The following is a 12,919-nucleotide window of genomic DNA, read 5'->3' as shown; positions in this document are numbered from 1 at the left end:
CTAGGATTCCAAAGCGCGTGGCAACCGCACGCTCTGGAACCCTAGTCTGTATGGGTGTTGTCATCATGTCAACATCCTCTCCACATGGGCGCCGCCATGATGACGCTGCCACCGTGCAGTGTCTGCACATCTCTGCATGTTGCGTACGTAATGAGTGCGCCAGTGGCACACTCGTGACGTATGCAACGCACCAAAAAAAAGAACCCAGAAGCACTGAGTTCTTTTTAATGTGGGGGGACACTGTGCGTTTTAGTGGCTGCAGCTTACTTCCATAGTTAAAACGGACGAGTGCAGCCTGCCATTTCAGGGCAGTCTGTACTGCCTCTCAGGGCCTAAACAGACAGACCAGAACAAAGATGCTTCGGGCCATGTTGGAGGTATGCTGTTTAAATGACACATGCATCTTAAGGGGCCCGAAGCTGCACCGCAGCTGCACTAAGGACTGGAGAGTGGCTTTGCTGCAACTTCCAACCTCTTAGGACACATGCTTCATTTAAACAGCACATTTCCACAGTGGCCCAAAGCAGCTTTATTTTGGCCTGTCTGTTTGGGTGCCCAGAAAATATAATTTCTAGTGAATGGAAGGAATGTGTGTATACCCGTTTTCACAACATATATTTGTACACTGTCGCCTCACATAGATATACACCAAGATGCTACTGTAGTTTAATTCAAATAATGCAGCTGTAGATTAATTCAAATAATGCAAACACATGCTATATCAGTTTTGCCAATTGCTTCTGGGAAAAGGTACACAAAGGTAGCTGGCATTATGTCTTTCTGTCTCTATGCAAATATGTTATTGTCACAAACAGGTCAGCCCGGCCATTGGGAAGAGTGAGTTAGCTATCTCGGGCAACAAATTTGGGGTAATATAAAAAGGAGAGCAAATTCTTAGTTACTTACTTGATTATTATAGTGTTTTTATTAACAGGGATTTGAAGAGACATTTAAGGTTTTTTTTTGCTTGCCTGCTAAAATAACTCTGGGCACTAGATGTAGTATATGATGGATATCCTTTCTCTTGCATCCCCTTCTTTATAAAGGATATTATTTTAAGAAATGATCTGAAACTAGTTTTTAGGTCTGGGTACCCCTGCCTACCAGGAAGCTGGTTCCCTTTACAAGGCAGAGTAATTTAGCATGTCTTGAAAGGCACTTTATTCATGTTGGGATTTTAAAAATAAAATAAAAAATTGGTGGAGACAGTACAAAATAGGCCATCTGGTGGATATAAGTGGTGTTGTAGCCTAGATATGCATCTGCTTCCTTTGTCCTATGTCCTAAGCTGTGTCACCTATAAGTGATGAGATATATGTGGAATGAGAGTTATCTGCAATGTTACTTGCTTCTAGTGTTTCCAGGAAACATGACCCCCAGATGCCAGATGGAGCCCTGGTGGTGCAGTGGTTAAATGCCTGTACTGCAGACACTCACTCACAAACCACAAGGTTGTGAGTTTAATATCAGCCAGAGGCTCCGGGTCAACTCAACCTGGCATCCTTCTGTAGATCGCTAAAATGAGTACCCAGTTTGTTGGGGGCAATTAGCTTACACTTTATAAACCCCTTAGTACATCAGTAAGTGGTATAGAAATGTATTTGCTAAAAAAAGGAGCTTTGGGAGAACAGCAGTGGATGAAGTGGGTGGCACTGGCTATAGTGCCTGCAGTATTTGTTGAAAGTAGATACAAGGTGGCCATTTTGTGTCCTACTTTATGGAAGAGAGTCCTCTACTGAATGGCTATCAGAGGCCAATCCTGTGTTTGAAGTTGTCTCTGTTTAAAGAGTTGCTCAATTCAAATGTGTTTAAAACAAAAAAACAAAAAACAAATCCATAAGAAGGGAGAACAGTTGTCCATCAGTTGAACAAGTGCACAAGTAATTTGGTCCTAGTCTCCCCGAGGAAACAGTAGGATGTACTGAATTCTATTTACATTACATTAATTATATTTAAATTTGTATCTATAAATATAAATTAGTACATGCACATTCAGTGCAAATTTATATCCTCTTTTGTTGGTGAGGAATGTCCTTCTTTTTGATCAGTTGTAAGGAGCTATAAAGAGCACATCTGACCATAGAGATGCAGTTATCTTGCCACACCAGCAAACTGAAGGTGTATGCAATCTGGAGCATGTACTATCACTACCCTCCAGTAGAGGGAAGGATGGAGATGGCTCAGTACAGCACTCCTTCAAATGTGAACCCTATGGTTTGTATGAAATGTAAGGAAAATAAAGCTAGTGGATGATATTGCCAAGAAAACCCATGATAGATCCGCCTTAGGGTCACCATAAATCGGAAACGACTTGAAGCCACACAACAGCAACAGCAACAACAACATGCTGGTCTATTAGGCCAACTGGGACACTGTCCTCTCCCCAGGCTCAGGCTGTTCCAAACCAACCCACTCTTACCTGCTTCCTTACTTATACCAGTTAAGCGAATAAACATTAGCTGTTAACGTCCTTAATCTCTGTTTCTGTAGAACTCAGCAGGGAAGTCCTTTCCTAAAAAATTACAAAGAGGCTATTATCCAGTTCATTGGGATTTTAAATGTTAAGAAATTGCACAGCAATGTCAAGGGGGGAGGAGCCTATTCTTGACTTTGGTGTCACCTTCCATTGGCCACCCCACCCTCCCAGTCCCTAAGAGCACCAACTGATCCAATTTTGCAATTTTATTCAGATACTCTTTGTTGGCATGATTGAGAAAATGAACATTTAACAAAGCAATACCAGCAATACTAAACATTTAACCAAGCAATATGAAAGCAAGGCATCTTGATGCTGGGGTGTGAGAAAGGGAGAATGTTTTAATTCACCAAGCACTATGAATGATGGAGAGAGAAGTGAATATCTCTCTGATTTTGACTCTTTAATGTTCCTCAGAGTTTGAGCGTACTCATTATCCTGATGTCTTTGCCCGAGAACGCTTGGCAGCAAAAATTGATCTCCCAGAGGCCCGGATCCAGGTAAGAGGAAGAGCATTGCATGGCTTTTTAAAGTGAGAGGGATCAGGATGGGATATGTAGCATTGCCAGGTCACCCTTCCCTGTAGTTGATGCTATTTCACTGTACCCACACAGGTCTGGTTCTCCAATCGCCGAGCCAAGTGGCGTCGGGAGGAGAAACTGCGGAATCAGAGGCGTCAAGCAGGGGGGACTGGGGGACACCTGACCATAAACAGCAGTTTTGGCACTGGAGGAAGCAATGTCTATCAGTCCCTCCCTCAGCCTACAGGGTCAGGTAAGGGCCTACAGGGTCAGGTTTCCTGTTTGATTGGCACTGCTACATCCATTTCACCATCCAAGGAGATTATTGGGGTAGGGGGGAGCTGGGAGTAAAAGGCATACTCCTGGCAAAGTTGCATGATTGTGCTGAAGATTTTCAGACATGTCGCACTTATCTAGGACTTAACCTATGAAGATCCATGAATGCTCTAGCAACAAACCATTCATGGGGAAGTCTTGGGACTTTGCCAGGAGTATGCCTTTTTCTTCCTCAATTTTCCTCATTTTATAATCTGTCCAGGGTTCATGGAGCTCAAGGTTGAAACAAGAGGATTTTTGATTGGCAAGAATGGTGATGTTAATTCCCACCTTGCACTGCCATGTTCCGTGTTTAACTGCAATTTTAACAGTACTAGGAAGGAACATAAATTTTCCCAAATACATAACAAAATATTGTAGCAAAAATCTCCTTTTTGCAATGCAAAGTATTCTTGGATGGCTTGATTCTGAATGAACAACTAAAAGCCATTTACTTGACAAAAGACCTGGATGTGATGGAGGTAATGGCTGGAATCATGTTGGCACACTGTGGCAGTGTAAGTATGTTAATGTAGGTGGTGGAAGCAGGAGGGGAAAAAAAGGAATGGATGATGTGAAGGAAATAAGGCATTGGAGAAACAGGCTGTTCAGAACTAGCAGATTTTTTCAGTCTTCCCTTGATACCATGACTCTGGAAAAAGTGTGACCACTAGTGTAATGCACCAACAAGATTCCAGCCCAAAACTGGTAAAGTTGGTTTGTGAATATGGATCCACACAGCTCCTTGCATATTTTTGGACCATCCTTGCAGATACAGCTAAGGGGACTGTGATGAAGACTTTAAAAATTGATCATATGTCACTTCTTGTTGCAGGCACTATGTTGGGCCGTACTGAAAGTGCCCTCAGCAACAACTATGGTGCCCTTCCACCCTTACCTACCTTCTCCATGGCCAACAGCCTTCCCATCCAGGTGAGCTTCAGCTGGATGATCAAAAGCTCAAACAGAAATGTGTAGGATCTGGGGGCAATGAATGATGATCCTCCAATGCTATTAACCTCTTTTTTCCTTTCCTCTACTGCCAGCAGCAGGCAGTGCCCCCTGTTGCCAGCCAGACGTCGTCTTATTCCTGTATGCTCCCTGGAAGTTCGTCAGTGCGAAGCTATGATTCATACACGCCCTCCCAGCTTTCTTCACATAACCTGAGCCCAAGCAATGGAGCCTCTACTGGTAATGGAAGGGTAGGAGGCACTGCAGGTGGGGATGGGGAAGAGGGTAGGAACAGGCCACCTTGCATTGGCAATAAGTAGATAAGTAGAGCACAAAACAACTAGTACTGGCAGGTGGGCAGAAACAGTGGGAAGTAAGTAGCCGTAAACTCTGCAATGTGACTCCCTGACCAGCAAAATCTCTGACATTCGAAAAAGACATTGTAGAAGGAAACCTTGAGAAACCTATTTTTGAACTATGACTCCCATAATCCCCCATGCTGGCTAGGGGATTATGAGAGTTATAATTCAAACAGTAAGAGCCAAGAGAGTATATGGAATCCTCCTTCAGTGTTGATTTCACTGTGAAATGCAGAATATGGCCTCTAATGCACAATTCTGAAAATCTCAGCATCAATATATTATTTTTAAAAGGAGGTTTCTAGCCCTTGTGGCCATGCAGCAATACATAAACATGTTGTCGGTTTCTGCAAAAACACACCAAGCATCTGAGTTTGTTTTTCATGTGTTAAGGGTGATGCATATTCATTTAGCATAATTTTCAGCTACCACACTGTGACTCAGAGCCATCCTTTGCAGACCACAAGCCAATTCTCAACCCAAGAAAGGAAAAAATAAAATACTGAACATAAAATTTCAGATTCTGCAAATAACTTCCCAAAACATCAAGCAAATAAGAACAATTACATTTAGACAAATAGTCAGGTTTGAATTGTTTGCTCTAGTTTGATGTTTGGGATAAAAATCTCCAGTATTGTCCTCAAAGCAAACCACATAGTTTGGAGTGCAGTGGTGAACCTTTGGCCCTTCTGAAGTTTTGGACTACAACTTCTTTCATCTCCTACACTGGGCATGTTGGCTGGAGCATGTTAAAACTGCAAGGGAAGTAGAGGGCAACAAATTGTATACCCCTGACAAAAGTTCTTATTGCCCCTCACCTTCTCTTTTTGCTGCACAGGGATCTCTGCAGTACTCCAAGGAAATGATGTAGTAAATCTTAGTGAGTGTAGCAGTTCAACTGTGAGTGAGATTTCCCCTTCAGTGCAATTGAGAGATGATGAGCATGACTGCACAAAATCTGTCATCTTTCTAGAATTTCCAGGGTACAGGCTAAAACTTTCCCCCTTTTTCATAATAGTATAAATTTGTGGGTGTCCTGTACAGTTGGATGGGGGGAGAAAAGAAGGACAAAGAAAAGGAAATACCAAGATTGGAATTTGCTACCACAAGATGCAATGATGACTCAGGTGCCTTCAAAGGAGAATTCATGAAAGAGAAGGTGATCACTGGCTATTGATGATAGGTCTATGTGACTTCCAGTGTCAGATGCTTCTCAATACAAATTGCTGGGGTATGTGAAATGGATGTAGTAATGTGGCCTTTGGTCTGATCCAGTAGGGCTCTTATGTTCTTGGCTTTTTTATATACACGACTTTCAGCATATGTTGAAAGCCGCATGGGAGCGCATGGGGTGGCACGTCCCATTTGGATGAATGGGGCACACGCCCATGGCACGTGTGCACCACCACACTGCCTCATGCACGAGCCCCATTCACTTGAATGGGGCTTGAGCATGCGCAGTATTTGGCTTACTCAGGGGTCCGGAACAGATCCCCCACGTAAGGGCGGACTGTATAATGGAAGTCTGTTAAGCTTGAAAGCTGTAGGACAGGGATAAGCAACTGCACAAAGGGCAAGAGCCAATTTTTGTATCCCTGTGTGGCACACCGTGATGTTAGCAGTGCATTGGAAGTGACATCATGTTGCTTCTGGGCAGCACTTCCAGCCAATTTTCAGTTGAAAAATGCTTTGGAGGGATTCTGGATATGGAAAAGTAAAGCCACTGTGTTTGCAAGGGGGGCACTGCATTTGTAACATTAAAACTAGTTTGTAAGCTCTACCCATTCCTTGAGTCATCACATCTGGCTGTGGTGACACATGCCTTGATTACATCCCATTCAGCACTCCTTCAAATGTGGTGCATTTTTCTACATAGGGCTGCCTTTGGAGACTGTTTGGAAACTTCAGTGGGATAAAAGTGCAGCAGCCACAATGCTGACAGTGACCAGTTATAGGGAGCATATAACTCCTTTATTCAAACAGTTTCACAGGCTACCTGTTCATTTCAGGGCGGGCTATGGAGTTGAGACTGCCATGGTTGCTTTGGTTGATGATCTCCATCTGGGCATTTACAGGGGAAGTGTGACCCTGCTGGTGCTCTTGAACATCTCAGCGGCATTCGATACCATAGACCATGGTATCCTTCTGGAATGCCTGAGGGAATTAGGTATCGGGGGCATTGCACTCCAGTGCCTCCGTTCCTACCTCTCAGGCAGATTCCAGATGGTGAGGCTGGGGGATAGTTGCTCCTCTAAGAGAGAGCTGCCATCTGGTGTCCCTCAGGGCACCATTCTGTCCCCCATGCTATTTAACATTTACATGAAGCTGCTGGGAGAGATCATCCGGAGGCATGGGGCATGGTGTTATCAGTATGCTGATGACACTCAAATTTATTTCTCTATGCCTCCGACTCTTGCAGTGACCAAGGATGGCATCTCTCCTCTAAATGCCTCCCTCGAGTCGGTAATGGGCTGGATGAGGGAAAACAAACTCAAGTTGAATCCAAAGAAAACAGAGGTACTAGCGATAGGATCCCCAGGCCCAGGCAAGGAGTTTTGCCAACCTGTACTGGACGGGGTCACACTTCCCCTAAAGGACAAAGTTCGAGTTTGGGAGTACTCCTGGACCTGTCTCTACCGTTGTCATTTCAAGTAGATGCGATGGCTTGGAGTGCTTGGTACCAACTTCGGTTGATATGCCAACTGCGCCCTTACCTGGAGCAAAAGGACCTTGAAGCAGTGGTACTTGCACTGGTAATCTCTCGTTTAGATTTCTGCAATGGGCTCTACATGGGGCTACATTTGTACCAAGTTCGGAAGCTTCAGTTAGTTCAAAATGCGGCAGCTAGATTGGTCACCGGAGCATCAAGGTTTGACCATATAACACCTATATTAAAATCTCTTCACTGGTTGCCGATTAGCTTCTGGGCCCAATACAAAGTGTTGGTTATCACCTTTAAATCCCTACATGGCTTGGGCCCAAATTACTTGCGGGAACGCCTCTCTCTACACAATCCGCCCCGCACTCTCAGAACATCTGGGAGGAAGTCACTAGACTACGTGAAAACCAGGCTGGTGACTACCTCCCACAGAGCATTTTCTGCCATGGCCCCCAAGTTGTGGAATGATTTGCTGGAGGAGATCCGTCTTATTATCACTCTGGATGCTTTCAAGAAAGCGCTGAAGACGGATCTCTTCTGTCAAGCCTACCCACCAAACCTGCTGTAAAACATCTCACCTCTGTTAGTATTGTATGTTTTTATGGAGAGTTGACTAATTGTATTGTATGGATAGTAATGTATATTTTATGCTACGTAGTTGTTATGTTTTTATTGTTGAAATATGCTGACTGCTGTAATCCCGCCTCGATCTGTAGAGAGAGGCGGGAAATAGAAATAACATTTATTATTATTATTATTGGGTAGAATTCAAAATTCTGGTCATGACCTCTAAAGCCTTATATGACTTAGGTTCAGATTATCTGAAAGACCATCTCCTCCATATAAACCTGCAAGCAGGGACTTAGCTAGGGAAGGGGGGGGGGGTCCATTCTAAGTTCCACCATTATAATGAGGCTTGGGTGTGGCGGCACAGCGGCACGCACCATTCATTGTATCTAATGGAAGGGGGGGGGGGTCCGGACCCCATGGATCCGCCCCCCAGCTACATCCCTGCTGCAAGAAGACGAAGATCTTCAAGGGAAGGTTTTCTCTTGGTCCTGTCACCATTGCAGGCTCCCTTGGTGTGCATATGAGAGAGAGCCTTCTCTGTGACTGCTTCCACCTTCTAGAACTCCCTTTCATGGGAAGCCAGAGAAGGTTTTTGTTTAAATGTGTGTTTTATTTGTTTTAACTTTTGTATGGTTTTTAAATGATTTTATAGTGTGTAATGTGGGGATATCTAATTGTTTTACATTTTTTATTGTAAAAAAATTTAATTTGTTATTTCTGGATACTGCGCCTTGGGTCCCACTCCGGAAGAAAAGTGTGATATGATGAAGTAAATAAATAGTATACATACATACACTCTCTCTCTCTCTCTTTCTCTCTCTCACACACACACACACACACTACAAAAGTGGGGCATGGCCCATGAACCATAGTTTTTCCACCCTGCTGTAAAGATAACAAAGGAAGGAAGTGAATTATTTATTTATTTATTTATTTATTTATTTATTTCAAGTATCAGATATGATTACTAGTATGCCATAGAAAGCCCTGTTTTGTTCAGTTGAGCCTTATCTTACCCATACCTTTGTATTGACTCTGGATTCTCAAAACAAGAGACAGGCTCATCTCTTGAAGCATGAGCCGTTGGAACGGGGCATTTCAGCTCTTTCCTGTTTCAGATTGTAAATAGGATATGGACCTGCCCTTCCACTTCAACTGTCGTTAACAAGGCAGTTCATGGAATATGATGTTATGAAGCACTTCACAGAGGGGCTTTAAAATCTCCCTGTGGCTTTGCTTCTAGCCTTTGAAAGAGGTGATACCTTTATGAGGACAAACAAAATGCACAAAATATGTGTTGCAAATACATTCATGTCCCGCCACACTACCTACTGAGAACAGCTACATCATGCCAAAATGCAGGCTTGTGATTAACATTTTCATATTTTTTCCTTCCTGTATGATTTTTGACACCTTTGCCTGATGAAGAAGCCAGTGGGGCTTTGAAAGCTTGCAACATTTTTGGGCTTTTTGGTTGGCCCAGTAAAGATACCACTGTGAAGTTGAAGGCCAGCATCCATAGTTCTTGGCTTCTAGAACATGGCCACATAGCCTTAAAAACCCACAAAAACTAAAGATATCACTGTTTTGTGGATTTTGGATGTTATTGTACAGAACTTTGAAGAGTTATTCTTTTGGAATACAATTCCTCCATTCTCCAAGGCAGTTCAGACACTGGCTGTGCAAGGCTGAGGGATCTTATAGTTGTATTCTGAAAAAGTAATGTTCCCAAGTTCTGGAATGTTTCCCACAATCTTCTTACTGGATGTATATATTAATTTGCATGCTCTGAGTTTTGTGGCATATGAAATTTGAAGTGGGGGGATTATTTCTACTTACTGATAATGTCTCTTTTTCTCTCTCCCTCTCTCACCTTTGTAGGGTTAATCTCTCCAGGAGTGTCTGTTCCTGTACAAGTCCCCGGTGGGGATCCTGATCTTTCCCAGTATTGGCCAAGATTACAGTGAGGAGGGAAGTGGAGGACAGAAACAGAAGGCCGAAAGGAAGTGGGAGAGTAAATAAAAAGGAAGGAGCTTTTCCTCCTAGGGGAAAAATGAACAGGTCACAACATGGGAGGGAACAGTAGAGCGGAAAGCTTGCCTTCCTCCCCAACTCTGTATAATCTATGTTAGAGCCTTCACCCTTCTCTCATTGTGTGCACATGTGTGCCATGGGGGAGCAGGGGACAGCTCCTCTGTTGTCTGTCCTTTCCCCATTATATATAATGTCCCATGGCTTTTTTTCTTTCCTTCTTTCCACCCTGGCTCCTAAAAGGGGCAGTGAGAACCAGGAAGAAAATCTATCAGAAGTACAATAGCAAGGAAAAAAAGAAAAGAAAACCAACCTCCTGGGCATCTCTAAAGGATTGTGGGAATCAACATCTATTTGGGAAGCTGATACAAATGACAAAGAACAAAATGAAATTGGAACCTTGAATGCTAAAGCAAATACTTAGTGGCCACCAAATTGGAATCTAGTGGGAGTGAAAATCTACAAAGGACTGCCTGAGGAAAATGAAGCACATTTCCCTTTCAAACTATTTTTTTGCAAAGTATTGTGGGAGGTAAATATCACCACAACCATTTGAAAGTTAGTGAAAATCATTGTGGGAAACAAAGTACTAACCCTCACCTGTTTTTGCCCTCCTAGAATACCGTGGGATATATGTTAAAAGGCCTCTGGGCCCTCTTGAAGTTTGGGGAGGGTTGCTAGTGTTACTTCCTGGGTGTGTGGTGTTCAGTGGCTCTTCCTCTTCCCTCCGTGTATATCTGTTCACTTTGCCTCACTCTAGCCTATCTTTTCTTTCCTGCATGGAATTCACTTAGCTGGGTTTGCACACAAACCCTGGAGGGCTTGTGATCTTTGACCTACACAAAAGGCCCACACAGACACACACACGCTTGTAGATTCAAACTGTTTTCACCTGTGTTAATAAAGAACCTGTGTAAATAACATTGTGTGAGCGTTAACACTGTATGAGTGTGCGCAATGCATTTATGCTACGTCAGCTCTGGCGAAGGTGAGACAATCAGAGAATCCAAGAAAAGAGAGTGATTGAGGTAGCAGCTCCAACAAAAGAGCGGAAAGGATGGGAGAAATTCTGGTTGTTGCGTAGAGAGACAGAAACCTGCAAAGTGAGGGAAATTTCCTTATAAATGGCTGTGTATTGATGTATAGTGAAGTGCATGAAAGAAATAGCACACCGTCACAGACCAGATGGTAGTAGATTCATAACTTAAGCATCCTGAATCTGATGATGGGTTTGGATGTTGTGTATGAACTTCAACAATGCTGTCCATTGTGTGCTGCTACTTGGTTGTTGTTAACTGCCCCCGAGTCGATCCTGACTCATGGCAACCCTGTGGATGAGACATCTCTAAAACATCCTGTTTTCCACTGCCTTGCTTGGGTCCTGTAAATTTATACCCATGAGTTCCTTAATAGAGTCCATCTATCTAGAATGCTGTATTCATCTCTTTCTAGATCCCTGCACCTTTCCTAGCATTATTGTCTTTTCCAATGAGTCATCTTTTCTCATGATGTGACCAAAGTACAACAGTCTCAACTTTATCATCTCGGCTTTCAGGGAGAGTTCAGGCTTAATCTGTCCTTTGTCTTTTTGGCTATCCATGATATCCTCAGCACTCTTTTCCAGCATATCTCAAATGAACTGATTTTCCTCTTGTGCACCTTCCTCACTGTCCAGCTTTCACAACTGTACATGGTAATAGGGGAAGCAATGGCTTGTATGATTCTAACTTTCGTGCTCAGATATCTTTACATTTTAGGCTCTTTTCTAATTCTGTCATAGCTGCCCTTGCCATTACTAGGTTGGCTCATTTCTTGACTGCAGTCCCTATTCTGTCCATTGTTTGACCCAAAGAACAGGAACTCTTTTACTACTTCAATTTCTTCATTACTACAGCTAACTTTTGCTCTTATTCTCTTCCTGATGCCTCATTTTACATTGTTCATGTATGCATGAACACACAGCCATTTCAAAGTTCTCTTCTTGGGAACCATATGCTCTTCTCAGCAAGCATCCCCCTCTCTCCTTCCCACCCCACCTCCCTTTGCTTTTTCTGGTGGTTTTTCCTTGAGCAAGCAGCAGGGCTTGTGGTTTGAGCTTCTGAATAGTAGCAAGGCTGTGGGTCTCATGGCTCCAAGCCACATAAAGATTTTTGCTCAGTTCAAGCCTACTGTATTCTGTGCATCTCTTGATGCTGTGCAATTGTCAAATCTGTTTTTGATTTTTTTTTAATTTGCGGAAACTAGGTTAATTTAAGACAAAACAAATAAAGACAATGCAATTGTATGCAAAGCAAATACGTAGAGATGTACTTCATCAGTATCTTGGCTGACTTGAGAGTGTACAAAATACAGGTATCACCACAATGCTCCTTTTTAGGAGATGTAGCTACTCCAGCTGTAAGCTTCAAACACACAATTGCCTAATTAGGTGTGGAAAGCCTGCATTTGTTAAACAAGAGCTTCACATCTGAAAGAGAAACCCATAGAACCCATTGTTGCCACAGGTTTCAGTTTTTGATACTACACCTTTGAATCAAGAATGGACAAGAGTAGGGAATGGATTGTTCTCCAGTTGATGTTGAACTACAATTACCATAATCCGTGGGCACTACTCATGCAAACTGGGGCTGATGAGAATTAGAGTCCAACCATGGAGGGTCACAGATTCTGCATCCTAGTGTAGTGAGTAGAAAATATGTTAGTAGTCACAGATAGTTGGCAGTGATGTTGCCCAATTAAGGAAATCTCAGAAAATTAATATGAATTTTAGATGTGCCATAGATGATGCAATTAAATTTGCATATATGACAGGAAAGCCTATTTTTTTTAAAAGCCCACCCAAATGCATTCTTTCTTGAGTTTTTATGATGCATGCCTACATTTCAGAAACTTTCATGTTAGAAGAATTGTTCCCCTTCTGTAACGCAACCTAGAATGAATGCCTTTTCTTTACAGTGATGCTTCTCAGTTGTAGTTTTTTATAAGTTTTTAATATATCTGTAAAAAAATTCTGTCTTTTTTTTTAAAGTCTGCTGAA

The 12,919-nt window shown here is 42.8% G+C and overlaps 1 protein-coding gene across 4 annotated transcripts in view; it reads left to right on the top strand.

The window, feature by feature from the left end:
• LOC149308989 (paired box protein Pax-6-like) overlaps window positions 1-12,808 on the top strand; it is a 38,844-nt gene extending 26,036 nt beyond the window's left edge. For 2 of the 4 annotated variants that reach the window (XM_089531581.1, XM_089531578.1), the window contains 5 exons: window positions 2,894-2,976; window positions 3,091-3,250; window positions 4,148-4,245; window positions 4,359-4,503; window positions 9,733-12,808. In XM_089531581.1, the coding sequence (XP_089387707.1) occupies window positions 2,894-2,976; window positions 3,091-3,250; window positions 4,148-4,245; window positions 4,359-4,503; window positions 9,733-9,818 (572 nt within the window). In that variant the 3' untranslated portion in view covers window positions 9,819-12,808. Of the gene's footprint in view, window positions 1-2,893; window positions 2,977-3,090; window positions 3,251-4,147; window positions 4,246-4,358; window positions 4,515-9,732 lie in introns of all 4 variants that reach the window. The other 2 variants (XM_089531579.1, XM_089531580.1) reach the window with 2 other exon arrangements.
• Window positions 12,809-12,919: the final 111 nt, after the last annotated feature.

This window comes from Sceloporus occidentalis, unplaced genomic scaffold (genome assembly GCF_023333645.1).
Source record: "Sceloporus occidentalis isolate IW3139 unplaced genomic scaffold, rSceOcc1.0.p SCAF_7, whole genome shotgun sequence".
Lineage (NCBI taxonomy): Eukaryota > Metazoa > Chordata > Lepidosauria > Squamata > Phrynosomatidae > Sceloporus > Sceloporus occidentalis.
The sequence above is the reverse complement of the archived record's forward strand: the minus strand, read 5'-3'. Positions and strand labels throughout refer to the sequence as shown.